Source organism: Neofelis nebulosa, chromosome 10 (assembly GCF_028018385.1).
Source record: "Neofelis nebulosa isolate mNeoNeb1 chromosome 10, mNeoNeb1.pri, whole genome shotgun sequence".
NCBI lineage: Eukaryota > Metazoa > Chordata > Mammalia > Carnivora > Felidae > Neofelis > Neofelis nebulosa.
In genome coordinates this window covers 62120964-62148863 of record NC_080791.1, presented here as the reverse complement: position 1 = coordinate 62148863, position 27900 = coordinate 62120964, and the positions used below count along the sequence as shown (strand labels likewise).

General features: G+C 40.9%; 2 protein-coding genes and 1 pseudogene across 2 annotated transcripts; 1 reads left to right on the top strand and 2 right to left on the bottom strand.

The window, feature by feature from the left end:
- Window positions 1–8860: 8860 nt before the first annotated feature.
- LOC131488677 (olfactory receptor 52B6-like) lies at window positions 8861–10050 on the bottom strand. Its single transcript, XM_058690538.1, has one exon. It carries the CDS (start codon window positions 10033–10035, stop codon window positions 9079–9081), a length of 957 nt encoding a protein of 318 aa, XP_058546521.1. The 5' UTR covers window positions 10036–10050; the 3' UTR covers window positions 8861–9078.
- An 11048-nt stretch (window positions 10051–21098) lies between these two features.
- Window positions 21099–22049, top strand: LOC131488676 (olfactory receptor 52H1-like). The gene has a single exon (XM_058690537.1). It carries the CDS (start codon window positions 21102–21104, stop codon window positions 22047–22049), a length of 948 nt encoding a protein of 315 aa, XP_058546520.1. The 5' UTR covers window positions 21099–21101.
- Window positions 22050–26626: 4577 nt separating this feature from the next.
- LOC131486594 (olfactory receptor 52B2-like) lies at window positions 26627–27603 on the bottom strand (annotated as a pseudogene).
- Between the last annotated feature and the right edge of the window lie 297 nt (window positions 27604–27900).

Sequence of the window (27900 nt, the reverse complement as noted above, 5' to 3'; positions counted from 1 at the left end):
AACATCTTTCCAGGGAAAGCACCCTGAAGAAACAGAGCAAAGGGCCAAGGAAAAAGCTCAAGGGAGCCCTGATGTTAAAGAAGGCCTGGGGTAGGACAAAATAGATAAAGGGAATTGAGAGGTATACATACTTCCAATTATAAAATAAATGTCACAGGGATGAGAAAGTACAGTATAGCGAATATTGTCAATAATATGTAATAACTTGGTATGATGACAGATGGTGACTATGCTTACTGTGGTGAGCACCGAGTAATGGATAGAATCGTCAACTACGCTGTACGTCTCAAACTAATATGACACTGTATGTCAACTATACTTCAATAATCAAAAAAATTTTCTTAGGTTTATTTATTTATTTTGAGAGAGAGCAAGAGTGCACATGCAAGTGGGGGAGGGACAGAGAGAGAGGGAAAGAGAGGTGCAAGCAGGCTCTACACCATCAGCACAGACCCCAATGTGGGACCCAAACCCACAAGCTGCGAGATCATGACTTGAGCAGAAAACAGATGCTTAACCATCTGAGTCACCCGGGAATAAAACAATTTTTTAAAGGAAAAGTCTGAGCTCTAAGTCTGGAAAAGATGCAAAGGAAGGATGGTATCTAGCACAGGAATTAGCTCAAAACTCATTTCATCAAAGGCTTTTTAAAACAGGAGGATAAATCAGTAAATCAAATAGTAGATAATTGATCCCATTCAATACAATTTGCATTTCTTCTCTGACTTGTGTTTTTCCTGAGATTAGCCACTCTGAAATTCCAAGCCAAGTGGCACACTGTTGTGCTGTTTTTAAAATGTCTTTTTATCTTTCAAATCAGTTCAAGTTCTCTTACCAAGGTTTTCTTGATCTCTCTTATTTCATTGACTCTTATTTCCCTGCAATGTTGAAACCCTACTTCATGCAAACCCAATGCACCACCCTCGCTCTTTATAGGCCTTTAAAAACTCAGTTTTTGCTCCTGAAATTCAGCTTATCACAGAAAAGACAGTGAAAGATGGAAATCCGCTTTACAAAGAAACTGAGAAACTCAACTTACGTATGTTTGCGTAAAGTTAACTGGCATATTAGGTACTGAGTAGGTGTTTTCCTGTAATGTGTCTGCTAGTTTACTTTCCATTCAATAAGTATCTTCTATGGGGTTTGATTTTTATCATCTTATAGGCAGTGGAAAGTGCAATTATTTGTATTTTGGGTAGATCTTTTGGGTGTCTGGGTAGGTGGCAGCTAGGAGGTACACAATGCTGAAATCAGGGAGATCAACTCCCTGATGATTGAACTGGTCCTGAGAGGCTAAGAGAAAAATTACCAGGTGTACTCACAACTGCAAAGAAATGATCTTTCTCTTCTGCCCTGCCGTTTCTGAAACCAGCCAGGGCGCGCCCGGTGGTAGTCTGACATAAAGGTGGGAACCAATCAAGTTCTGCTGAATGGTTTGAAATAAAGGCAGGAACCAATCAAGTTCTGCTGAGCGTTCAAATTTAAATGTCAACCAATAACAGCTCTGTAACCTCAAAAAAAATCCCTAACTTGTTTGTGCCTGTCTATAAAAGAAGCTGTAAGATCCTTGCTCGGGGCCTCTTAGCATCACAGGCAACGAGTGCGTGGAGGACCGGGTTCGAACCTGCAATAAACGACCCTCGCTGCTTGGCTTTGACTCTGGACTCTGGTGGTTTGTTTTCGGGGGGGTCTCTCGAATCAGGGCATATCAGTCCAGATAAAACTAAATTAAGGCAATATATTGAGATATGAAAGAACTGATAATACAAGCTGCTGAGCTGGAAAGATTAGGCTCTGTGACAGCAACATATTTGAAGGAGGAGAAGGAGGAATCTGAGGTAGATTTTTACATTAAGCAGTTGGGAGGATGGTGAGACTCTACACCAAGGTGGGGAATGATGGAGATTAAGCAATTTGCTAGGGGAAAAATGCACATTTGTTTTTGCTTTAAATCGAGTGTGCATTACGTGGATATCATTCAGATGAGATTAATAAGTTCTCATTTCCAAGTATCTAGCCACTAGACTCAGTATAGATTTGTGAGCCAACATAATATGTGGGGGTTAAAGTCAGAGGATTCACTGAGATCTCTGAGGCATATGTAAGAATGATAGAAAACAAGGGCTGAAGAAAAATACACTGAACTCTAAGATAAGGGGAAATTTCTGCATTCTTATGTGTATATCTAGGGTGTCGAACAATGTACAGAACATATTAATTATTCAGAGTTGGCTTGTGGAAGGAAGGTAGAAAGGAAGACGGGGGGAAGGAAAGAAGGGCATGACTCCTTTTTGCTTCCCACAAGTATCTCAGGCTCTAGACACTAGAGATCACATTTTGCATTTTTCATGTACCCTGGTGGGTTTCTAGAATAGTCTGCCTTTTCTGACCTCAATTTTAACCCTTTCTAAAAGAGGGTGTGTTCTGTGATTTCTGGACTTAACCGGGCTTTCTTTGCTCTCACAGGAGGAGCAAAGTGCAAAGTGTCCTAGAGTGCAAAGTGTCTAGGAGTGCAAAGTGTCCTAGAAAGGAATACATGGACGGGGTTGGGGTAGAGACTGTTAGTCGCTGACTTGTGAAGTCTGGTATGAGCCCTTGTGAGAATCACAGGGCAAAGAAGATGGGATATTGAGCAGTTAGCAGATACAGGTCACTGATCTGGCTACCAAGGAGTCACGATCAGCAGGAATGGACAGATGTCTGTGGTAGGAGAATTTGTCAAGATCTCAAAGTCAGTGGGGGAATGTAGAGTAAAAGGAGTCTCAGGATTAGTAATTCTCCCAGATTCCTGTGTCCTTACATTATTTTTATCACTGCAGACTTGGTTATTGGTCTGAGCCATACTTTACCTGTTGATCTCATCATTGGGTGCTCATTTGCCTCTTCAAATTCTGAATCGCTTCTGGGACTTGTAGCATTGTAACTCGTGCTTTCCATCATTGTGGAGGGAAGAACCCGTCTGGCCCTCAGACCATACAATACCCATACCCTAGATGCTGGAATTTCTAGCGTTTTTCCATGTTTAGTTTCCATGCTTACTGTAAAAGCCTCTCCTGTGGGGTTGAGGTCACTTGAGTTAAAAGATCCTTCTCTGACTGCTTTTAGCTCTTTCCATACTCACTTGAATTGCCAGGCAATTTGTCCTCTATGAAGCTTTGGCTTTAGTTCAGGAGCCAAAGATTCTATGTTCCTCTGGACTATGGGAAAGACCCAGGACAACTTGAACTGTAGAACACACTGCTGCATTCCATGTCAGCAAGATGTTCTACACTTGTATCCAGAGACTTTTAGAAGCAAAATGAGGACAGACTTATATAATGGTCTTCTAATAGAGTCTATCAGTTATCTCTGTGTCTGAAATAGGGAGAGAGTGGAGAAAGAGGTATCTCCTTTTAGGTAGGGAAGAGGCTGGGAGCCAGAGCTGTCTTCTTTCTTGGGCAATCAACCATGACCTCTCCTGTAGTCCCTTAGCATCTTACACAGAGACCTAGAAATTTACTTGAACAAGCACAGGAATATGGTGATTTCTATACCACAGTTCTACACCACACTGAGTATGCCTAGAATACTGCTTCTGCTGTACAAATATCTGGTCTCATCTAGCTGGAAAGGCCACTTTTGTGAGCAAACTCTCATCATTTTTCTTCCTCCATGTTTGTATCATACATTTAATATCACCAAATACTTTTAAGCCATTATTCAACATTCATGACAACTCGGGGAAATAAAATGGGCAAGAGATTATAATCTTGTTTAAGAGATGAGGACGGAAGCATGGCTCCCAGAAAACTAGAACATAAGTCTAAGTATAAGGCATCTACTATCCTAAATGAATTGGATTCACTTTAACATATTTTATTCATTAATCTTTCTAACATTGTAGTCCCATTCCCAAGAGTATAGATGAAAACTAGCTGGGGACTTATAAGAAACAGGGCTTACGACCATTAGCCATTAGGGGGGACATACAATTCAGAGCCACAATAATATACCATTTCACACCACTTAGAGGGCTAGAGTTGAAAAGACAAATAACAAATTTTGTCGATTCTGTGAAGAAACTGCAAGAATTTATAAACTCCATTAATTTATAAATTGGTAAACAAATGTAGTATATTCATACAATGGCATGGTATTCAGCTATCAAAAGGCATGAAGTACTGATACATGCAACAACATGGAGGAACTTTGGAAACAGTCTGCTAAGGGAAAGAAACCATAGAAAGGATCACCTATTGTATGATTCAGTATGTGAAAAGTCCAGAATTGATAAATCTATAAAAAAAGAAAGTAGTTTAGTGGTTGCCTAAGGCCAGGAGGTGGGATGGAAGAAAAAGGGACACTGGTTTTTTTGGGGGAGGAGGGGAAATGGGGATGTTCTAAAATCGGTTGTGGTGACAGTGGCACGGTTTTATGAATACAATAGGAGATACTGAATTATACACTCCAAATAAATGAATTGTGTGGTATGCGAATTATATTTCAGTAAAGCTCTTACTTATATTGGAAGAAAGAAAAGAAGGAAGGAAGCAAGAGAGGAAGGAAAGTAGGAAGGAGGGAGGGAGTGAGGAGGGAAGGGAGGAAGGAAGGAGGGAAAGAAGGAAGGAAGGAAGAAACTGGACTTATTTCTTGGAGCAGAAAAAGAAAGAGAAGTGTGGGCCATGGGCCTTTCAATATTTCTTATCTGGTGGCTCCATGCCTTTATTCAGGGCTTCAAGCCTGCCTCTTCCATTCCATTTAGTTTTCTGTATCAGGGTGTGCTGGACAATAGCCTTTACACAGCTACTTCATGGCCCAAGGTCAACTTTTCTGCGCTCTGTCACCAAGCTTGTATCACATCGTAAACTTGCAAAATTTCTACAATTCTCCACTCGACACAGTCCACTGCTGAAGTCTGACAGAGAGGCGAAACTCTCTGTAGGAAGGTTAAAGGACACCTGGCTTCACCCACCTATATTTGCATATACAGATCAGGACCAGAAGCTAGGGAAAGTTCTGGGGATGGGGGAGGGGTAAAAGAGAAAAGAATGGAATGGGGCAGTGTCTTAAAGTGATGGGAGGAGCAGGAAAAGCCTGCTATAGGGAGGAATTCAAAGTACATCCAGTCGTTCTCAGTCTGTGGTTTTGTCAGTAATGTTGCAATACCAATCAGAAAATTGAAAGAGGAAGGAATGTGTATCCCAAGCAAGGAAGAGCTGTGATAGGACCTTGAACAGCAAATACAAAGGGCTTGGATATTGCTAGAGGCCAGTAGATGGTGATATTGAGGCCTCGGCCTCAGGGATGTTTATTCTTCCTTCCTGATTTAACACAAAGAAAAACATCTTAAAAACTTAGATCAATCTGAGGGTTGATGGGGGGTGGGAGGGAGTGGAGGGTGGGTGATCGGTACTGAGGAGGGCACCTGTTGGGATGAGCACTGGGTGTTGTATGGAAACCAATTTGACAATAAATTTCATATTAAAATAAAAAAATAAAAAATAAATAAAGAAAAACATGCCCACATCCCATATGTTCAAAATAATTAACTAGGAGAGTCGAATTGAAGCATAACAGCATGGTTAATAGTTAAGTATTGATTAAGTTTGGTTTTACAGCTTAGCCTTCCCCCATATCACAGAGTCAATACATCCAATTGTTTTTAGGATCCAAATATTTTTTTTTAAAACGTTTATTTATTTTTGAGACAGAGAGAGACAGAGCATGAACAGGGGAGGGTCAGAGAGAGAGAGAGGGAGACACAGAATCGCAAACAGTCTCCAGGCTCTGAGCTGTCAGCACAGAGCCCCACGCGGGGCTTGAACTCACCCACCGTGAGATCATGACCTGAGCGGAAGTCGGACGCTTAACCGACTGAGCCACCCAGGCGCCCCAGGATCCAAATATTTTTGTAAGCATCTAGGAAGTCCCGGAGTCCATCATTATGCATTTAAGACAGAAAGGAGCCTGGGAGAACTCGACTGGCTTGTGGAGAATAGCTGAAGTCCATTTTGTCCAAAAGGGGCGTAGAATGTTGGAGTGATGCCCCAGAATCAAGTGAGCGACCCTCTGCTTCAGAGAAGGCCAGCCCTTCCCCCACCGAAAAGACAACAATGAGTTTTCCATCATACCTCCCTCCTCAGGATGCTCACCACCACTCACTGCTTTGAGACCTTCACAAACAATGTCACTATGCATTTTATCTTTGTTTTGTCACATACAAGAAGCTCATGATTCGAAGTCATTGCTCAGACTCTCATCTCCATAAGGCCCTGGATATCCCTAGTTTTGATTCCACATACCACCCCTCTCCAAATTTTGAAATTCTTCACTGGACATTCTGAGACTTATAGTCAGCTGTCAGAAAAACTCAACTTCTTGGAATATTTTCTTTCCTTTCTTGGTCTTGCTCCTGACTCTTTGTTTCTGTCTCTGTCTCTGCCCCTCCATAATTCTCTTATCATGATTCTTGATATTTCAAGACCTAGGGGTGTCTAGGTGGCTCAGTTGGTTAGGCGTCCGACTTTGGCTAAGGTCATGATCTCACGATTCCTGAGTTCGAGCCCCACATCGGGCTCTGTGCTGACAGCTCAGAGCCTGGAGCCTGCTTTGGATTCTGTCTGTCTGTCTGTCTCTCTCTCTCTCTCTGTCCTTCCCTCACTCACACTGTCTCTCTCTGTCTCTCAAAAAATGAATAAATGTTAAAAATATATAGTTTTTAATTCAAGACCTAAGCTGAAGTTGGACGCTTAACCAACTGAGTCACCCAGGTGCTCTGTCAGCACAGAGCCCACTTTGGAACTTCTGTCCTTCTCTCTCTACCTTCCCCCCCACTCAAAAAATAAACATTAAAAAATTTATAATAGTGACAAATTTGGTAGCAACAAAATATCCATTAAAACACCATTTATTTTGTTTTGTCAGGCTAATCTCTTAAATAATCAAAACAACTCTGCAGTAGGTGTTGCTACTTTTTTTACAGAGAAGGAAAAGAAATTTAAAGAGGTTCCATATTGCCTAGTGACAAACGGCTGGTATGTACTGAATATGGTGACTTTCTCTAAGTCAAGTCTGAGTGGCTTTAAAGCCTTTGTGGAACTTGGGGAAGTTTCCACTCCTAGTAAGCATATGGGTATGGCATTGGGGCTCAGGGATTCAGACTTCATTCAAGTTTTTCAAATACATTAGTTTGTATAATACTATGGCAATTGTACTTGCCATAATTACTAAACTTGTGCACATGTTGTTTTGTATCTGTGAAGGTAAGTCTGGAAAGCAATTTCCTTTGTGGTTGCTGGATCAAAGGAGAAATGCATGAGAATTTGGTTGAGGTATTTCCAAATTCCACAAAAATTCTGTTGTATTTTATATTCATGAGTAATGTATGAAAGAGCTTGTTTTCTTAATTGTTTGCCAACATGATGTTGATCCTTTTCATATTGCCAATCTGATAGGTGAGGAATGGTAACTAGGCTATAGCCTTAATTTCATTTCACTTATTAATAGTTAAGCATATTCCAACTGACTTTGTCATCTTTCGTCAGACTCTTGATCATTTTTTCCCCCTACACTTTATGGGCTCCTTGTGTATTAGGAAAAATTAACCATTCATCTGTAATATAATTTGAAAATACTTCTTCCCAGTATGACATTGGCTTTTGACTTTCCTTATGGTGATTTTTTTGGTTTTGGTTTTGTTTTTTTGCCATGAAAAAAAAGGGGGGGGAGGCATTTTTTATTGGAAGATCATAGTGATGTCTCTGTGGAAGAGACATATAAACAGAAAACTGAAGGAAAGGAGAGTAATGTAAAGATTAAGAAGAGAGTGGATCATCAGAGTGCTCAGTTGGTTAAGCCTTTGACTCCTGATTTTGGCCTTAGGTCATGAGCATGGAGCCTGCTGAAGATTCTCTCCCTCCCTCTCCCTATGCCCTTCCCCTACTTGTGCATGCACAGGTGCTCTCTCTCTCTGTCTCTGTCTCTCTGTCTCTCTGTCTCTCTCTCTCTTTCAAAAAATAAAAAGGATATAGGAAGAGGATGTTTCAGGCAACAGATTAACAGGTACCAGGATCTGAGGAGGAGATGAATTTAGTGTATCTGCAAAACAGTGATTAAGTATATGTGTTTTGTAGTAGGTGTACTTGTTTATTTTTGTTTTTATTTTAGAGAGAGAGAGAGAGAGAGTGTGGGAGCATGCACACAAGTGGGGGAGAGGATGGGTGGAGAGAGAATTCAAGCAGTCTCCATGTGGAGCCTTGTGCAGGACTCAATCCCACAATCCTGAGATCATGACCTGAGCCAAAATCAAGAGTTGTGTGTTTAACTGACTGAGCCACCCAGGTGCCCCTGGAGCAGGTGTAATTAAAGCAACATCTACAACAATTTCTAAAGGCATTTAATTTTGATATTTAAACATTATATTTGGTTAAATTCACTTATTATAAAAATTAGATTTTTTTTTTTAAATCTTGTTTTCCCTTTCCTATTCTTCTATGTAGAAATAAAATTCATGTATGATTATGCAATCTGCTTGGGTCTCGGGACAACTTTTTATTAATTATGAGATAATGAGCTATTAATTGAGTTGAATGAGCTATTAATTAATAATAACTAAAGCAAGAATACAAATAAAGCTATCATTTGTCAAGCATTTATTATATACCAAGCACTTTTATACTATATATATATAATATATATTTATACATATTGTATGTATTATAAAATATATATTATAGAATATATAATACATATCTCTCATACACACATTAAGGAGAAAATGCAAGTGGATACTGAGAAAAGTCCTGTTTGGATGGGAAACTCCAAATAACTTATCACCCTTACCCTAATCAATTTCTCCTGAGACGGTGGAGGACCAGAAGATATTGAATAATAGGTAGAAGAAGGTGGGGTGGCTGTTACTGTAGATTTCTAAGAAAAGAAATCAAAGGTAGGTTTGAGTAGAGCATGTATGTGAATTAATTGGGACATAGATGATAATAGCATGGCGATAACTGGAAGACGTAGAGACGAGGTTAGGGTGAACGTAGGATCAATTAATAGATACAGAAAGGGATTAAGTTAAGGTCAAGTTGAGAACACTTATTTAGATTCCTTGGCAAGATGTGAAAACATCTGTTTAGCCCCTTCCCAAATCTGCTTGGTCCTTGCTCCATAAATAATAGGATTGAGCATAGGCGGGATGACCACATAGAGGTTGGCCAGGAGGATATGGACATAGCGTGGGATGCGTCTCCCACCGAACCTGTAGGCAAAGACAGAGAAAAGGGCAGGGACGTAGAAGAGTAGGATGACACAGACGTGGGAGCCACATGTGCTCAGGGCCTTGGACCGGGCATTTTGAGAAGGGAGGCGGAAGACAGCTCGGAGGATGTGAATGTAGGAAACAGCAATAAGGATGATGTCCAGGCCTGTGGAGAGTAGGGCAGCTGCCAACCCGTACCAGACATTGATGGAGATATCAGAACAAGACAGACGGGCGATGCCCATGTGCTCACAAAAAGTGTGTGCAATGATGTTGATCTGACAATAGCGCAGGCGCTTGAGAAGAAAGATGGATGGAAACATGATGATGAGGCTGCGGGTCAGGGTGGCAGCGACGATCTTCCCAATGACAGTGCTCGTGAGGACTGTGGTATATCGCAGAGGGGAGCAGATGGCCACAAAGCGGTCAAAGGCCATGGCCAGCAGGACTGCAGAGTCGGCCACAAAGAGGAAGTGGATGAAGAACATTTGGGTGAGGCAGCCATCAAAGGAAATGTGGCTGGAACCTAGCCAGAAGTTGGCCAGTGTTTTGGGCATCGTGGAAGTGGAGAGCAAGATATCTGCACTGGCCAGCATGGACAGGAATATGTACATGGGCTCGCGCAGGCTTGGCTGCGAGAGGATGATACCAATTAAAATGCCGTTGCCTGCCAGGGCGGCTACATACATGGCGCAGAAGGGGATGGAGAGCCAGATGTGCAGGTGCTCCAGCCCAGGGAGGCCAGTGAGGAGGCAGCCTGTCGTGCGAGTGTCAGAGTCGTTCACGGCAGCCATGCTCCTGGCAGATGAAAGGGCCATGATTTTCTTCAGAGCCCTCGCCTGTGCCAGAGGGGAAACATAACTTCAGACTTTGTACACACTAGCAGAGTGAACAGTTGCAAACTCTTGCAAACAACCACAAGGTCTGTACACACAGGTCCTACAACCACTATGGGGTCGGCACAGGCATATTCTCTGTAGACAATTACACACGGGCTCTGCACGATGTGCACGGTTATAGACCCTGCCCACAGAAAGGCTCTGTGTTCTTATTCAGAGGTTTTCAACATAGTTCTAAGAGCTTTGTGGGGCTCGAAAACCTTGCCAGACTCAGTACAGTGTCACAGGTTCTGAAAAGAACAGGAATAGCTAGAACACCAAAACAATCTCTATAATCTCTCCAGGTATGTGAACTGTAATGAACTCTGCAAAGCTCAGGCTCTGCACAGAAGGGCCACAGTCTGCCACCAAGCAACAGTTACCTCTTCTTATCAGACCATGTGGAAGAGTAGGATTGGGGGCTGTGGGCACTGCAGACACTATATCTCTTTCCCCCATCACTGATGCTCTGACAAGTATGGAGGTAGTGAAGGCAGCTGTGGCATTTAGAAAGAACACTAGACATTATGTGCAAAAAAACAAAAAAAAAAATCCTGGGTCAGATATCTGCTCTGTCAATTACACTGTGTAATTTTGGACACTTCACTGTGGTTTCTAAGAAACAATTTTCTGATCTTTTAAATGAGCATGATTGTTGTCCTATTGGCATATCACATGAGATTTTGTCTTTGGAAGCCTTATTAAACTGTGTGGTGCTTCCTTAATCACCCATCTGGCTCTGAAGTGTGATGCAGTCACCAGGAACAAGAAGGAAGGTGTGGTGTGATGCTTCAGAAGGTGAGGTCCTCTGATCAGCATCACCAGCATCATCAGGGAGCTTGCAGATTCTTGAACCCTACCACAAATCTCATGAGTCAGAACCTGGGCTTCGAGGCAGCAATCTACTTTTCAGCGAGGCCACCAGGTGACTCTGACTCATGGTAAAGTTTCCGAGCCACTGATACAAGACTTTTTCCCTTTCCTCCGTGTCTGGTCCAGATGCCCATCCCATCTTCCGGGATCAATAGCTTCTCAGTTCCCACTGGTTTTGCAGCATTCTCCCTGGAAATGCCTAGACTTCTGCTGCATCTAACCAGTGTGATCCTCAGCTCACATGGTCAGGATGTGGAGAAAATGACAGGACCATACAGTCGGTACTACGAATTAAGCCACTTGACCCCTCAGCCCTCTCCAACGTTCTCACAACGAACATACAACTTTTACCACTGCCCAAATTCCTATTCTTCTATCAACTGAACTTTCCTCCTGTATAACCCAGACCTCAACTTTGTCGGGAGCCAACTCCTCATATAATTATTCCACTCTTACAGACTTATCTCTGCACCCATTCTCCTCTCATTTCCTCCAGTTTTAGAGAAAGCCGTGTGACTGTTTTTCCTGTGCTTCAACGATTCCTTTGTTAGAGCTGGAATACATTTTACTTCACTTAGGTATAAAAAAGCCTCTTCAAGTTATTTTACTGATTTATTTAGAGATAATATAAATCAATTGTGACTTTCTATGCTGGCAGCAAACAACTGGAAAATTAAATTTTAAAAGTCCCATTACAATATAAACATAAAAGCATACAAAATGTATGTTAACAAACCACATACTTAAAAATAAATGTAACTGAAGTTTGCAAAGCCCCTACACTGAGAGCTGCAAACTACTGCTGAGGTTTTTTAGAACATAAAAAGATGGAGATGTACACCATGTATACAAGTCAGAGGACCCAAGTGATTGTTAAGACATCAGCTTTCTCAAAATAAATCTATAGTTTGCTTTTTAAATTTTAACTTATTTGAATAATAGGCAAGTAAAAATTATATATATTCAAAGTGTACATTGTCAAATTATTGCCACAATCAAGTTAATTAACTTATTATCCAGCACCTCCCATAGTTACTTTTTGTGTGTGTGGTCTTAAATTATTTTTAAAACCAGATGGATAAATACACACACCTGTATACTTGTACATGTGCATATATACATATGTGCATATGCGTGTAAGTGTGTATGTATGTCTAAAAGAATAATTTCCCCATCTATCCTCTGAATCCCCTCTTTCCTACCTCCTCAGGGACTTTGTTCTGCCAATTTATCCCCTCTCTTCTATATCTTCAGTTTCTCCTAAATTCTTGGATCTTCCTTCTTAGATCTTTTGCATTTATAAACATTCAAATCTTTATAACCTTGAAAACAAACAAAAAATAACAACAGCTGTCATAAAAATATCTTATTCTACTAATCTGTCCCACTACTTACTGTTGCGTCTTTCTTCCTTTTTTCCAAAGTCAGTCCTTCCAGCGGCGCCTGGGTGGCTCAATCGGTTAAGCGTCTGACTTTGGCTCAGGTGTGAGTGTGAGTGGAAACCTTCCTATTCTCTCATTTTTGTTAGCATTCACTACGTATCAACTCTATCCCAGACACCAGTGAATAAGACGCAGCAGTTCATGAGTTCGAGCCCCACATTGGGCTCTGTGCTGACAGCTCAGAACCTGGAGCCTGCTTCGGATTCTGTGTTTCCCTTTCTCTCTGTCCCTCCCATACTCATGCTCTGTCTCTCTGTCTCTCAAAAATAAATATTCAAAGTCAGTCCTTCCATACACATCTCTTTGGGCTTTGACGTCTCTACCCTCCCCTGGTGCTTTTCCAGTCTCCTGATCTTCCTTTCCAGTCCATATTAAGGGTGATTCTGTCCCAGCAGGATTTGCTATCAGGTATTTGCTATCAGGTGTCTCTAACCTCTCCTTACTGCCCATTTCCCCTGGCTAATCTGGTCCACTGCCTTAGCTTCATTTAGCCCACCTATGCTAGTACTTCCCAAATCTATATCTGCCATCCATATTGTTTTCCAGGCTTCAGATCCACTTACCCACGTCCTCACCCCAACTAGTCTGCAGTCCTTCCAGTATCTAAGCCAGATTCTATGCCTAAGTTATGTTTCCTACAGATAATTTTGAGCATGGTACTTACTTGATTACAGATACTAATTTCCTTCTGCCTGAATGATTCTCACAAATAACTTGCCCACTTGCTCTTCTAATACTGGATCAAATGCATGCCTCTGAGTTTACAATTTGCTTCCTCTATCTCCTTCCTCACTTTTATTTACCCAGTTTATATTTCTCATTCAGGAAGACTTTCTTCATCCCTCAAGGCTGGGCTATGTGCTTCCTCTGTGCACCTATGTTCCCCTGCAATTACCTCTCTCTCCACTTATCACATTGAAGTATTTTCAGCCCTAATGTATTGTGAAGCTCCTTCAGGGTCGGGGCTGCGTCTTATCCACTGGTGTCTGGGATAGAGTTGACATGTAGTGAATGCTAACAAAAATGAGAGAATAGGTAGGTTTCTACCCACACAGCCGTATAAGTTCACACTGTCAGGGACACACACTCATGCCATAAAAATCATGGGTTTGTAATCACAGATCCTCTGTTCTCACACCCTCTTCTTGTCCTGTGCCTTTTGCACTCATGCTTCCCACATCACTCACCACGTGCATCCTCCGCCACCTGCTCCCACCTCTGTGGGTCACATTGGCCCCTATGCAAACTTTGCTTCTCCAGCTCCGGTTCTCCTCCTAGATAGTCAGCCTCCAAGGCAGCCTTTGTTGACAGCACCTCCCTATCGCTAATCCATGGGACTTGTGACTTCACTCCAGTTCAGGCACCCAAACTGGGTAGCATCCCCAAAAGCCCCACTTTAGGTTTTTTCTCCGGCAGCTCCTGTTTTCAGACCCTCCGCTGCTTGTATGCCCAGTTCTCTTGCCCTCTCATTCTTGCTTCTCTGTGCTTTGGGGAAATCACCAAAAAACGTGTTCCTTCTATTCCAATGAATTTGTACTCCCACTTGTTTTTGAATCCTTTACCTGACTGCTCCATTCAGGAATGTTATCCTTTTTTTTTAAACTTTTTTAAATGTTTATTTATTTTTGAGAGAGAGAGGGAGAGACAGAGAATGAGCAGGGGAGGGGCAGAGAGAGGGGGAGACACAGAATCTGTGCTGTGTGAGCTGTCAGCACAGAGCCTGATGCGGGGCTTGAACTCATGAACCACGAGATAGTGACCTGGGCTGAAATCTGATGCCCAACCAACTGAGCCACCCAGGCGCCCCGGAATGTTATCCTTTATAAATGCTCCCCCTCCCCCTACAACTGCAATAAAATAACATTTCCCCCATTGTTTCTCAATGTCTGAGGATAGAGCTGTGTGTCATTTATGATTCTTGCATCCTCCTTACCAGCCAAGGACTATTTGCTCATTAGTCTCACATCCTCACCTGTAAAGTGACCCTTCAAACTGCTCTTCCCTCATCTCACTCCACAGGAGAACAAAGTGACCTAGCCCATTCTTCCTCTTCACCCATCACTTCTCCTTGAACGTTGCTACAAAGCTGTCTACTTATCTTGTACCCATTTCCCATCCATTCCTCCATATTAGTCACCTCCTCTGCATCCTGAAAATGTGTGACCCACACTTACCTCCCTGAGGCCTCCTTCTCAGAATCACAGTTTCTCAAGTCAACATTTCATACACAGCTCAACTTCCTCCATATATAGAGTTGAATCTTGGGCCTTGCTCCATATGGTGTTTATTTCCTCTTCTCCTTTGGGAATGGGGATTCTCCTCCCTTGGTGTCCCCTTTCCTCCCTTAGTTTCAAATCCCTTCCCTGCCATCTGGGCCAATATGCTTCTGTTCAACACAAGGATCTAAGGCAGGCAAGGATATGCTCTGGCATAGAGCCAGAGAGAAGAAATCTATTGATAGACACTGAGCATCTTAGGGAGTGGGCAGTGGTGGTCAGCACCAACTCAGAGGCTCTTAGCATGAGAGTTTCCTTTGAACCTGTTTTTGCATTTCCTGCTTCAATACTCATTCTCCTCCATGCCTTCAACCCCCCTCTCTCTTCTCTCTTCCTCTCATCATTTTGTCTTCCCTAAGGCATTTTCCTCTTGGGCTTCTTTCATTAATTATCTGCCTAGTGTCTGTCTTCAAATCTCTGTGTCTTTTTAACCTTTTCACTCCTTCACTGCCCCTAAAAATCTATTGCACTCATATGGCATCAGGAAGGAAAGGATATATAGGAATCATTGTCCCTAGTCTTGCTCATTCAACAATTTGACAAGATTGATCCCTTTTTTGGTAAGCATTTCAGGTAAATAGGTAAGGGAATCATGTCCTCTTACCATGAGCGGGTACTAGTAATTACCATAAAGTAGTGATACAAAGTGCTATGGAATCCAGAGGCCAGAAGAATAATTCTGCCTGGTAAAGTTAGGGGAGGCTTCACAAAGTGTCAGATTGCAGCTGGGACTGAAATGGATGTGGTGTGCACACATGTGTGTGTCCATGTGTGTTTATGACTTTTTAAAGTGCCAACTGAGACAATGAATGTGAAAGAACTTTAGAAGTTTCCATTGATTGAATTGCCTATTCTTTTGCTAGCACCACATGTTCTTGATCACTGTGGCTTTATAACAAGTTTTAAAGCCAGGAAGTATGAGGGGCGCCTGGGTGGCTCAGTCTGTTAAGCATCAGACTCCGGCTCAGGTCATGATCTCACAGTTTGAGAGTTCGAGCCCAGCGTGGGGCTCTGTGCTGACAGCTCAGAGCCTAGAGCCTGCTTCACATTCTGTGTCTCCTTCTCTCTCTGCTCCTCCCCTGCTCATGCTCTGTCTCTCTCTGTCTCAAAAATAAATGAAACATTAAAAAAAAATTAAAGTCAGGAAGTACAAGTCCTATTTTACTCTTTTAGAGTTGATTTGACTCTTCTGCATCCCTTGTGACTCCATATGGATTTTAGAATCAGTTTGTTAATTTTCTTTTTTTTGTTTGTTTGTTTATTTATTTATTTTGAGAGAGAGAAAAAGTGCAAGCTGGGGAGGGGCAGAAAGACAGGGAGAGAGAATCCCAAGCAAGCTATGCACCGCCAGCAAGGAGCCCGATGCGGGGCTTAAATGCACAATCCGTGAGATCATGACCTGAGCTGAAGTCCGACGTCCAATTGATGAACCACCCCGGTGCCCCTAGTTTGCTAATTTCTGTGAAGAATTCTGCTGTGATTCTGGTAGGGATTGAGTTGAATCTGCAGATCAGTTTAGGAAGTATTGTCATCTTCACAATGTTGAGTTTTCCATCCCTGAACATGGGAAATTTTCCCATTTATTTAGATCTCCTTTAATTTTTTTCAACAATATTTTCTATCTCTCAGAGTATAAAATTTATACTTCTTAAACTTCTTCCTAAGTATTTTATTCTTTATGATGTTCTTATAAATTGAATCATTTTTCTAATTTGCTATTAGATTGTTCATTACAAATGAATAGAAATATAAACAATTTTGTATATTGATCTTAAATATTGTATATTGACCTGCAACCTTGATAAACTCATTTGCTAGTTCTAATAATTATTTTTAGTGGATTCCTTAGGAATTTCTATATCAAGGTCAGGTCCTCTATAAATTGAGATAGTTTTACTTATTCTCTTCCAATCTAGATGCCTTTTATTTTTTATTTTTGCCTAATTTCCTTGGCTAAGACCTCCAGTACACTGTTGAATAAAAGTGGCAAAAGCCTGTATATACATATATGTATATGTACACACATGTATGTACATATGTGTACATGTATGTGTATGTACATATATGTATATGTATCCTGTATATACATACATATATATTCTTTATTATATACAAGAGCCAATAATAATAAACATTTTTTGAGCATTTACTACATGTTTTGTAAGTTCAGGAAGTAACTCATGTTTATTAGAAAGAGTTGTAACTCAAGGGGCACCTGGGTGGCCCAGTCAGTTGAGCATCAGACTCTTGGTTTTGGCTCAGGTCATGATCTCAGTGTTCATGAGTTTGAGTCCTGCATCAGGGTTGTGCCAACTGTGTGGAGCCTGCTTGGGATTCTCTCTCTCCCTCTCTCTCTGCCCCTCCCCTGCTCTTTCTCTCTCTCTCTCTCTCTCTCTCTCTCAAAATAAATAAACATTTTTAAAAATTAAAAAAAAAAGTAAGAGCTGTAACTCAACACTACTTATCATGATATAGCATTCTAGAATGGTATATATCTGCTCCATTTTCAACAAGTCATTTTATAATTACATTTGTTTGTTCCAAAGAATTATAATATTGATGGCTTAATAAAGAGGACAGACAATAGTAAAGATAGTTTTTATGTCTGTGAGTCACTGTTTCTTAGGGATATTTTGTTTACCTGTTTTTCCACTCAGAGTATATTTATTTTATATCCCAAATTGTCTGTCAAGAACTGTGAGGAGTATGAAATTTTCTTCTACTTGCAAACTAACAAGTTATTCATTTCATGGTGGCTGGTGGAAGACACAGGAATCCTAGGTCAGAGACAAAGGAGAATTTAGTACAAACAGCCACAGTAGATTTCTCTAGATTTAATTGATGTCCTTTTTCTGACCCAGAGTCCTGTCCAGGAAACCTCATTATATTGAGTTGTCATGTCTCCCTTAGGCTCTTCTTGGATACAGCAGTATAGTTTTAAAATGTTTCAATGTGTTACTATTTTACTTTGATTTTTTAAATGGAGTTTTTATGTATACCATGTGTTTTTAATTTAAAATGTTAAATTTCTTTTTCTATATTGTTGGAATGAACCAGATTGGTGTCCCTGTGTGCTCAATTTGATTTTTTGCTACAGAATTTCCACTCTGACTGGTTGAGATGAGAGAAAGTCAATTTCATGTAAGTTGCTGAGAGATCTGCAAGAACTCAGGGACATAGCAGAGACAAAAGAGTATACCTTTAGGGAAGCAGGAAGTTACTTTACCCATTTTTCTGTGCCACAGTTGATACACCCAGCTTTACAACCTTTAATAGCTGGTCTATTTTCCCTGAAGGTATTCTGAACTTGTTATTTTTATCTGATTCAGTGAAATGGAGAGCTTAGTTAGCACCACAAAATTACAATGTAACTTCAGCTCTTTCTATAGTATGCAAAGATTGCTCTTCCCTATATGTTTATTATACTGTTACACAAGACAATTCAAATGTGAAAGGTGTAAGACACTAAGACTAGAAGTAGTTCTTTTTAGCGATGCATTTAATAGAATCAATAAAATGAAAGAAAACAAGGGAAGTGAGAGAAAGAGGTTTCAAGAAGAACTTTAAGGTTTCTGCCATAAGCCTCTGAACATTAATGATACATCTCCAGCCCTATGGTAAACATTGAATAGTCTGCAATGACCTGAGGAAGTGGTTTATGCAAAAGTTTAACTCTTCTTGCTCAGAAGTCAGAATTTCTTCAGTCTAAGAAGTACCTTGATGCAGTTACAACTAGAAACCGGAAAGCCCTATCCAATGGGCTAAAAGGTGATGTTTATATCTACAAGCATATGATCAGAACTTACCCACATCCCTAACCAGTCTACTGTCTTTTCTCCAAACATTCACATAAACATTTGGGATCCAGAATTTAAAGGGTTATTATCACACCATTCTCCCCAGTCAGAACCAGGAGCCTAGTTATTTTAATTTGTTTTTTCTTTCAAACATTATTTTTTGATGATCTGTGAATGACTAGTCTACACAGGAATTCTAGCACTTCCTGGTTTCTCCTCTCTATCTAAAACTCTGAATCAAAGCATGTTTATATATGATGTCATTTCTAGATCAGGAAAATATTAATGTAAACATTTACGCACTAATCCTAATAGTATTCACTGTTGACTGGAGTCCCTGGAGTCTCCCTATATTTCAGAGCCCTCACTTTGAAGTCTTTCCATCCCCTGAGAAAAACAATGAGAAATAAAAAGTTATGCTGTGCAGGTGTGTCTGTCTTTCCTGGGTGGAATTAAATTTCTTTGTTCCCATGCCTCACCTCTCATCTAGGTATGCTTCTTTCTTTTTACATGTCCTCCCCAATGGTGTTACCTCCTGCACCTTTCTGTTCTCATCTTGAACTTATCCTCTTCAAGCCCTTTATTGGTTTTCTAACATCAGAATAAGGAGTCTGTGAGTATTATCTGAATGTGGTAATTGTGATAGGGGTCTTGGGGAGACAGATGGGGAAGATCCAGAAAAAGGTTATGGTAGCTAGATTAATGAATGGCCCTGCAAAGATATGCATACCCTAACCCCTAGAACCTGCTGGTAAGTTATTTATATGCCAAAGGAGATTTATGGTTGCTAATCACTTGACTTTAAAATAGGGATATTATACTGGATTATCTGAGTGAGTCTGATGTAATTGCAGTGGTCTTATAAGTAGAAGAGGGAGACAGAAAAGTTTGTAGAGAGAGACAGAGATGTGACTACAGAGGTTAGAATGAGATTTGAAAAAAAACACTCAATTCACTTTTATTGTCTTTGAAGATGGTAGAAGCAAAAATAAGCCAAGGATATTTGTGTGTGTGTGTGTGTGTGTGTGTGTACACAGATATATATATTCAATACTTTCTGGCCCAAAGAGGACACAGTGAAAAAATAAGTAAACAATGGAATAACAGTTTTATTCCTTAGATTGTATGAATGGTTATTCTATGTGAAATCTTGCCTTCTTTTACTCTGGAAGAGAAACATGAGAACAGAAAATTTGTCTTCGAGAGGGATTCCCAATCATTAACAGAAGATGCTCATATATCTAGGAAAGAGAATCCAGGAAAATCATGTAAAATTCAATACAGCCATCTGATTTTTTTTTTTTTTTTGGTAAAATGATTAAGAGCTGTGATTTTAAGCAGGGGAATGGACTGCATGGTTTAGGATTACTGGAGAAGGTTTCCTGGAGACATTAGTGCTTGTAAGGATCAGGAGCAAGGAATAGAATTTACACATGTTGAGAGAAGACAATATTGCACTGATAGAAAAGGCAGCAATCCAAGCAATGAGATGTAGGAATGATGGAGAAATCTATGGAAGGCTATATGGATGCCTTGTAGGGAAGAATGAGAGACACATTCACATAGGTAGAACTAAAATATGAAAGGAAACTATTGCCTCCCAAGCAGGAGATAAAATATATTCTATAGGTGTAATGGCAGTTACAAATTTTTAAATAAGGTTGTGAGTGTCTTAATAATTTCATATTTTAAGAGAGAAATCTGGAAGCATGAGATAAAGAAAAAGGCTTGCAAGATACTGAAAGAATGGAATGGATGTCTTATTGCATGGCTCCAATAAGCGATTAATGATTAATGATTTGAAGCGATTAGGTGAGGAAGTGGAGAAGAAGTGGAGTAGGCAGATCAAACAGGGATTTTAAAGAGGATCAGGAGAGCTGGCAGATGAGACACAGGGACTGAAAGAGAAAGAAGAGCCCCAGTCAACCCTCAGATCACCATGCTCCAGTGGTGGGAGAATGATGTGATGAAAGAATAAGGTAGCTGGTCAGGAAGTTGGCAGGTGAAAAAATAATGAGTTGTGGAGAATTGTTGAATTGACCGAAGAATATTTAGGTGAAAATTTTCCTCCAGATATTGAAGAAGTGGGGCAAATAGGCAGTAGTAGGCTGGTTTGCCAGAGTCCTAATGATGCACTGGCAATAAGGAATGCAGATTTGCTAATTCGCACCTGACCCCTGTTATTTCTTTGAATGGATACCTCAGTAAGATGTTACTGAGACTTATGGCAGGTAGGATATTCAATACTTACAGCTTTGAGAAATTTCAGACTGAACTTGGAACTTTAGTTGACAACAAGGGGCCAGTAATGATCCCAGGTCATGGATCTGGTGGGACATAGTCCCAATATAGTAACAATACCGTTATGGTAATGTCTATAGATAGGGAATTATTGATTTAGTTGATGTCTCTTGGCAGCCTTTGGTAAATGCTACAGAGATTGTGACAAGAAGTAGGTTGTGTTTGCCTTAGTGTTTGTTATGTGTTGGGAATGAAAGGATTTTAGTTCTGGAAAAGACTTAAAGGGAATTTATGGCCACTCAGTTCTAGGAAAAAAAATTACATTTTGTCTTCAAGGAATTACAGTTACCACGATGGCCACATTGAATCTGACAAGTTTCAATCCAGGTTCTTTCATTTTGGTGGGGATCCCAGGGCTGGAGCAATTCCACATCTGGATTGGGATTCCTTTCTTCACTATCTATCTGGTGGCCCTTGCTGGTAATGGCATCCTTCTTTACCTCATCACTGTGGACCACAGCCTCCACGAACCCATGTTCTTCTTTCTCTCCATGTTGGCCTCTGCAGACCTCGTATTGTGCACCACGTGTGTCCCCAAAACACTTGGCATATTCTGGTTGAAAGCTCAGAAAATCACTTTTCCTGGTTGCCTTACCCAGTTGTTCTTTCTTCACTTCAGCTTTTTTCTGGACTCTGCCATTTTGTTGGGCATGGCATTTGACCGTTACATGGCCATTTGCTGCCCTTTGAGATACACAAGTGTTTTGACACCAAGGACAATTGTCAAGATCATGGTGGGCATTGTGGGTCGGAGCTTTGGTGTCATTTTGCCTGTTGTTTTCCTGGTGAAGCGTTTGCCCTTCTGCAAGTCACGTATCATCCCTCACACATACTGTGAACATATAGGGGTTGCCCGACTCGCCTGTGCTGACATCTCCATCAACATCTGGTATGGTTTTGCTGTGCCTGTGATGACTATTATCTCAGACCTGGTCCTCATTGGTATTTCCTATGCTCTCATCCTTCATGCTGTTTTCCATCTTCCATCCAGAGATGCCCGCCAGAAAGCCCTCAGCACCTGCGGTTCCCATGTCTGTGTCATTCTCATATTCTACACACCAGCCATGTTCTCTGTCCTCACTCATCGCTTCGGACACAATATCTCTCGCACCTTTCACATCATGTTTGCCAACCTCTATGTGGCAATCCCTCCTGCACTCAATCCCATCATTTATGGTGTTAAAACCAAGCAGATCAGGGACAAGGTCATCCTCCTACTCTTTCCTAAAGGGATGAAGTGACTCTGGGCTGAGAACATGGAGAGAAAAAATTATGAAAAGTCAAGTAATCGTATTGATTTAATAGAATTTCTTATGTAAATCAGTAGCAGGAAGCCCTCCAATACGGATTCAATTCCCATGAATTTCAAGACCTTAATTCTGTTGGAGAAAATCATTGGTAGAATTACAGTAAGAAAGGTAAGGATTTTTCAAGTCCCTAGAAAATGGCAGACATCAGATGGAAGTATCCTAATTTTCTACGATCAAAAGTATAAATGCAAGATAGGTTTACACTTCCTTTGGTCCTTTTATCCTGTTTCAATGTCCTCTTTAAATACATTTTGAAAAGGAAAGAAAAGAAAAAATAGTACTTTGTTCACAGGTTGTTTACCACTCAGTAAGCTCATAAATTCAATAACCATCTGCATGCTGAAAATTCCCACATCTAAAGCTCTACTCCCAATTCTCTATCCCACATAGCCAACTCTGTATTTGGTAGCTCCTCCTCGTTATCCAACTGAAACTTCACAATAAACATGAACCAAAATTCACCTATTATTGATTATGTCTTCTGAATATCCTTTAAATTCACTCACATGTTTCACATTAAAATACGATTACCTCTTTCTCTGTGTGTGTCCTGAATCTTTTCAACAGCCCCATTTGGAATTTGCTAACTACAAATTATTCTCTTTCCCATCCATTTTTTACTCAGAAACTAGAATGATCTTACTAAACCCCAATTAGATTATGTCAATCCTCTACTTAAAAATTATTCACGGGACACCTGGGTAACTCATTGGGTTAAGCAACCAACTCTTGGTTTTGGCTCAGGTCATGATCTCACAGATCAAGGCCCATGTCAGCACAGAGCCTGCTTGGGATTCTCTCTCTCTCCTTCTCTCTCTCTTTCTCCCCTCACGCCCCCCTCCACCCATGCTCTAGTGTGCATGTGCACGCTTTCTCTCTCTCTCTCTCAAAAAAAAAATCATTCAGGTTGCCCATTTTTCTTGGAAGAAAACTCAGATGCCCTAATATATCTTCAAAGCCTTTTACAGCATTGTTGGTGCTAACCAGTTTTTGCATGGTGTTCGCTGACCACCTCTCCCCTTTCCTCTCCCCTTTCCTCTCCCCTTTCCTCCTTACATCCGCCTCATGCTATAATCACCCTGTGTGTCTTATGCTTTTTCAAACTCTATTCTTCCTTCTGGACTTCCACACATACTATTTCCTCTGGAATCTGAAGCTGAGCTTGAACTTGGGTAGGAAAGGGAGTGAAAGGAAATAATTTTTCAATTCCTTCTTATTGGTCTATTTCACACCCACCAGGATGACTGTAATTTCTTAAAAATGAGAAATAACATGTTGGTGAGGATGCGGAGAAATTGGAACCCTAATGCATTGCTAGTGAGAATGTAAAATGGTGTAGCCTCTGTAGAATAGAGATTGGCAGTTCCTCAAAAAGATAAATGTAGAATTATCAAATGAACCATTCCTACTCTTCAGCATAAACCAAAAAGAATTGAAAACAGATGTTCAACCCAAAACTTGTAAATAAATGTTATAGTGGCATTATTTACATTAGCCCCCAAAATGGAAACAACTCATATCAAATGCATATCAACTGATGAATGGATAAAACAAATACATTCAATCTGAACAATGGGCCTTTGTCAGTCATAAAAGGGAATGAAGTTGTGATACATAATATAACACAGATGAACCTTGAAAACACTATGCAAAGTGAAAGTAGCCAGACACAGAAGACTACTTCTGTATCCTATGATTCCATTTATGTCAAAAGTCCAGAATAGCCAAATCCATAGAGACAGAAAGTCAGTTAGTAGTGGCGAGGTGACTGAGGGAAGGTGAAATAAAGAGCAACTTCTTAGTGAGAACGTGATTTCTGTTCAGGGTGATAAAAATGTTCTGGAATTAGATGGTGGTGATGCTTGCAAACATTGTAAATGCACTAAAAGTCACTAAATGACACACTGTAAATGGTTGAGATGGAGAATTTTATGTCATGTGAATCTTACCTTAATAAAAAAGTTAAAAAAAAAAAGTTAAATAATATGCTCAGCATCATATAAATAATAAATGAGTATAAAGCTAATAAATCTGTCTATTTCTTAATTTTTTTAAATGTTTATTTATTTTTGAGAGACAGAGAGAGAGAAAGACAGAGACAGAGCTCAAGAGGGGAAGGGTCAGAGAGTGAGGGAGACACATAATCTGAAGCAGGCTCCAGGCTCCAAGATGTCAGCACAGAGCCTGATGCGGGGTTGAACTCAGGAACCGCAAGATCCTGACCTGAGCCAAAGTCAGATGCTCAACCAACTGAGCCACCCAGGCTACAGGAATAGAATGGGGAGGAGAGACAGGGACAGGGACAGGCACAGGGACAGCAGCCAGCCAAGACTTACATGGTTGATTACATGGTTGAGTATTGTGGAAGTAGAAGACCATTTATACTGGAAGTTTGGACTGAGCATGTGTGATTTTTTTTTTTCATGTTTATTTATTTTTGAGAGAGAGAGAGAGACAGAGCATGAGCAGGGGAGGGGCAGATAGAGAGGGAGACACAGAATCTGAAGCAGGCTCTCGGCTCTGAGCTGTCAGCACAGAGCCTGACACAGGGCTTGAACCCATGAACTGTGAGATCATGACCTGAGCCAAAGTCTGACACTTAACTGACTGAGTCACCAGGTGCCCCAATCATGTGTTGCCTTTTAAATACTCATGTTATCAACCTTGTTCTGAATGCACGGGCAAAGTGTTCTCGATCAGGGACAGATGATCATTATTTACTTAAAGAGCAAATAACTCTGTGGTTCCCCATATTTGATTCTTACCAGTAGGGCTTTACAATGAAGGCTAGGTCACATGTCCTATACATACAAATGTCCTATATGTGCAAAATCTAAGATTAAAGAAAAATGTATTTTCTCTGCTTGTAGAAGCCGGAGAGACTATTTTTCCTCTCCTTGTCTCCCCCCTCTTTTGGGGGAAAGTTTCCTGAGAGACTGATGAGGAATAAATCTCTCCAGGGAAAAGATGAGACACTCATCTTCAGCTCTAAACCCAGCCACGTCTTTGTACTTCTGCAATTAGCTAAATCTCTCTGGAGTTTTCTCACTATCTGTAGTTATCGCACTATTGTAAATTAACTTCCTAAGATTTGCTCTTAGCCCAGGATGCCAAGATTTTGGCAAAAGTTCTTCAGAAAACCCAGCTCAGGAAAAACAAAAATACTTTCTCTATACCCAATATGCCAGGAATCTGAGCAGACAGCTGAGAAGGAAGTTCTGTGGTTCTGGAGCAAGGTAGAATTTCCTTGAAAATTCCTAGACGGGCTTCTGAAGGAAGTAGGAAGCCAGCCCACACTGCCTGGAATAGGGACAGTGCAGCCTGAGTAGCTGAATAGTGTGTGTCGTCTTCCCCCATCAGAAGTGGGTGGTGCACCTCTGATAGGGACAAGCCTTGAGAGGACACCTCCCTGTGGCTAGATTCACCCTGCTGGGAAAAGAAGGGAGGCAGGAGATAGAAGGACTTTGCTGCAGACAAAGGATGGGGGTTTTTGGCTTTGTTTTGTTCTTGACCTTTGGCCATAAGCAGGGTGAAAGCTCAAACCAGAGAACTTAATGCCATTAACGGCAGTGACACAACACATTTGTATAGCATTTTATAATTTGTAAAGTGCTCTAGTGTTCAGTTTCTCTTTGGCTCTTCATACCACAACCCTGTGAGATAGATGTTAAGGAGTCTGAAAAGAGGGTTACTCCAACGCAGATTAGAAGGGTTGCACAGGACACCCAGCATCCAAGGCAGTTCGTGTTTCCAAACACTTAATTGCCTTGTCCTTTTTTTCCCTTCCTAAATCACATACTCACAACAGTAAAGATTTCCTTTGTGCGGATTGCATCATCAAATATTCCCATTTGTGTAATGAGATTGTGAAGGTGTTCTTTTGTTAATAAAATGAGACAAAAGAGGGAACCTCAACATTTCCCTTATTTAAGGTGTGCACTCTAGTTTGTTTTCTTTAATGTTTATTCATTTTGAGACAGTGAGAGATTGAGAGTGAGGGAGGGGCAGAGAGAGAGGAAGACAGAGGATCCAAAGCAGGCTCTGCAACGACAACAGAGAGCCCAATGTAGGGCTTGAACTTAGGAATCACGGTGAGATCATGACCTGAGCCAAAGTCAGAGGCTTAACCAACTGAGGGACCCAGGCGCCCCTGTTCACTCTCATTTGTATTTAATACAGCAGTTGGGAAGGACACATAGAGATGTATTCTATAAATCTTATTTTTGTTTGATAGAAATAGAAATGTTACTAGTAAATAGTGAAGAACCCTATAGACATTTAAAATAGTAGTTTTATGCTTATGAATACACAGGTTTTCAAGAACCTGTTTACCTTTGAAATAAGGGACTCATACAATTTGGGTCATTTCTATTGAGTGAAAAAAAAAAAAAAAACAACTAATTCCATAGCAGGTAGAGTCTATCCTAAATGACAACTTACCTGTCCGCTTTTTTAAATAGGATCATTCCTCCTCACCTCTAAAAAATCACAATGAGAGCCAATCATCCTTAGCAACACTTCCTTTTTGAAGAAAACACAAGGGCCACTCTTTCACGAATCTGTTTGGTCTTTACTCCATAGATAATTGGGTTCATCACAGGGGAACGAGAACACAGAGATCGGCCAACAGGATGTGGACATGCTTAGGGATTTTTCGGCCAAAGTGCTGAGCAATGACAGTGAAAATCCCAAGAAGGTAGAACATGAGGATGACACAGACATGGGAACCACAGGTGCTGAGTGTTTTCATCTGCACATCATGGGATGGCAGCCTGAAGACCGCCTGGAGAATGAGCCTATAGGAGACGACTATTGTCACCATATCTAGCATTACACTGAGTAATGGCACAGAGATTCCATACCAAATGTTGACAGTGATATCAGCATAAGCCAACTTAGCCAGCCCCATGTGTTCACAGAACGTGTGGGCAATGATGTTTGTCTGGCAGAAGGGCAGGTGCCTCACTAGAAAGATAACGGGACAAACAGTTGCAAAACTCCTGAGCACTACAACACACCCTATTTTGCTGATGCCACCATGGCTAGGAATGATGGTGTACCTCCGTGGGTAGCAGATGGCCACATAGTGATCAAAAGCCATGGCCAAGAGAATGCCTGATTCCACCACAAAGGCAAAATGCATAAAGAAGAGCTGGGTTATGCAGCCACCAAAAGAGATGTCCACATCATCAAATCAGAAGATGCTCAGGGCTTTGGGTACTGTGGATATGGATAGAATCAGATCCCAAAAAGCCAACACAGAGAGGAAGAGGTACATAGGTTCATGAAGACTTTGCTCCACTGCCACCACACAGATCAGGATAACATTTCCTGACACAGCCACCAGGTACATCAGGCAGAAGGCGATGGAGATCCACATGTACAGCTCCTTCAGGCCAGGGATGCCATTGAGGACAAACATATCATAATTGACAGTGGAGTCATTGGGATCAAACATGCCTGAATTATGGTATGGGACCTTCATCACTTGTCTATAAGGAGAAAGAAAGTTTGAGAGCTAGCCCTTCACAATCAACTAGCATATATTTATTAGTTAATGGACTCAGACATCTGCCATGTAAAATTTCCATTAGTAAGTTTTCTCCGACGCAGACCTAATTGTGTGTAGTATTCTACATTGTGGAGAAAGGTTCTAAAAATTCAAAGTAAGATCAAAGAATTTCATAAAGATGCTTCTGAGGAAAATCCTGAGCCTGGTACTGTTTTCTCACACAATGGTCATAAATGAAAAATGATGGTCATGCAAAATTTTAAAACTTGT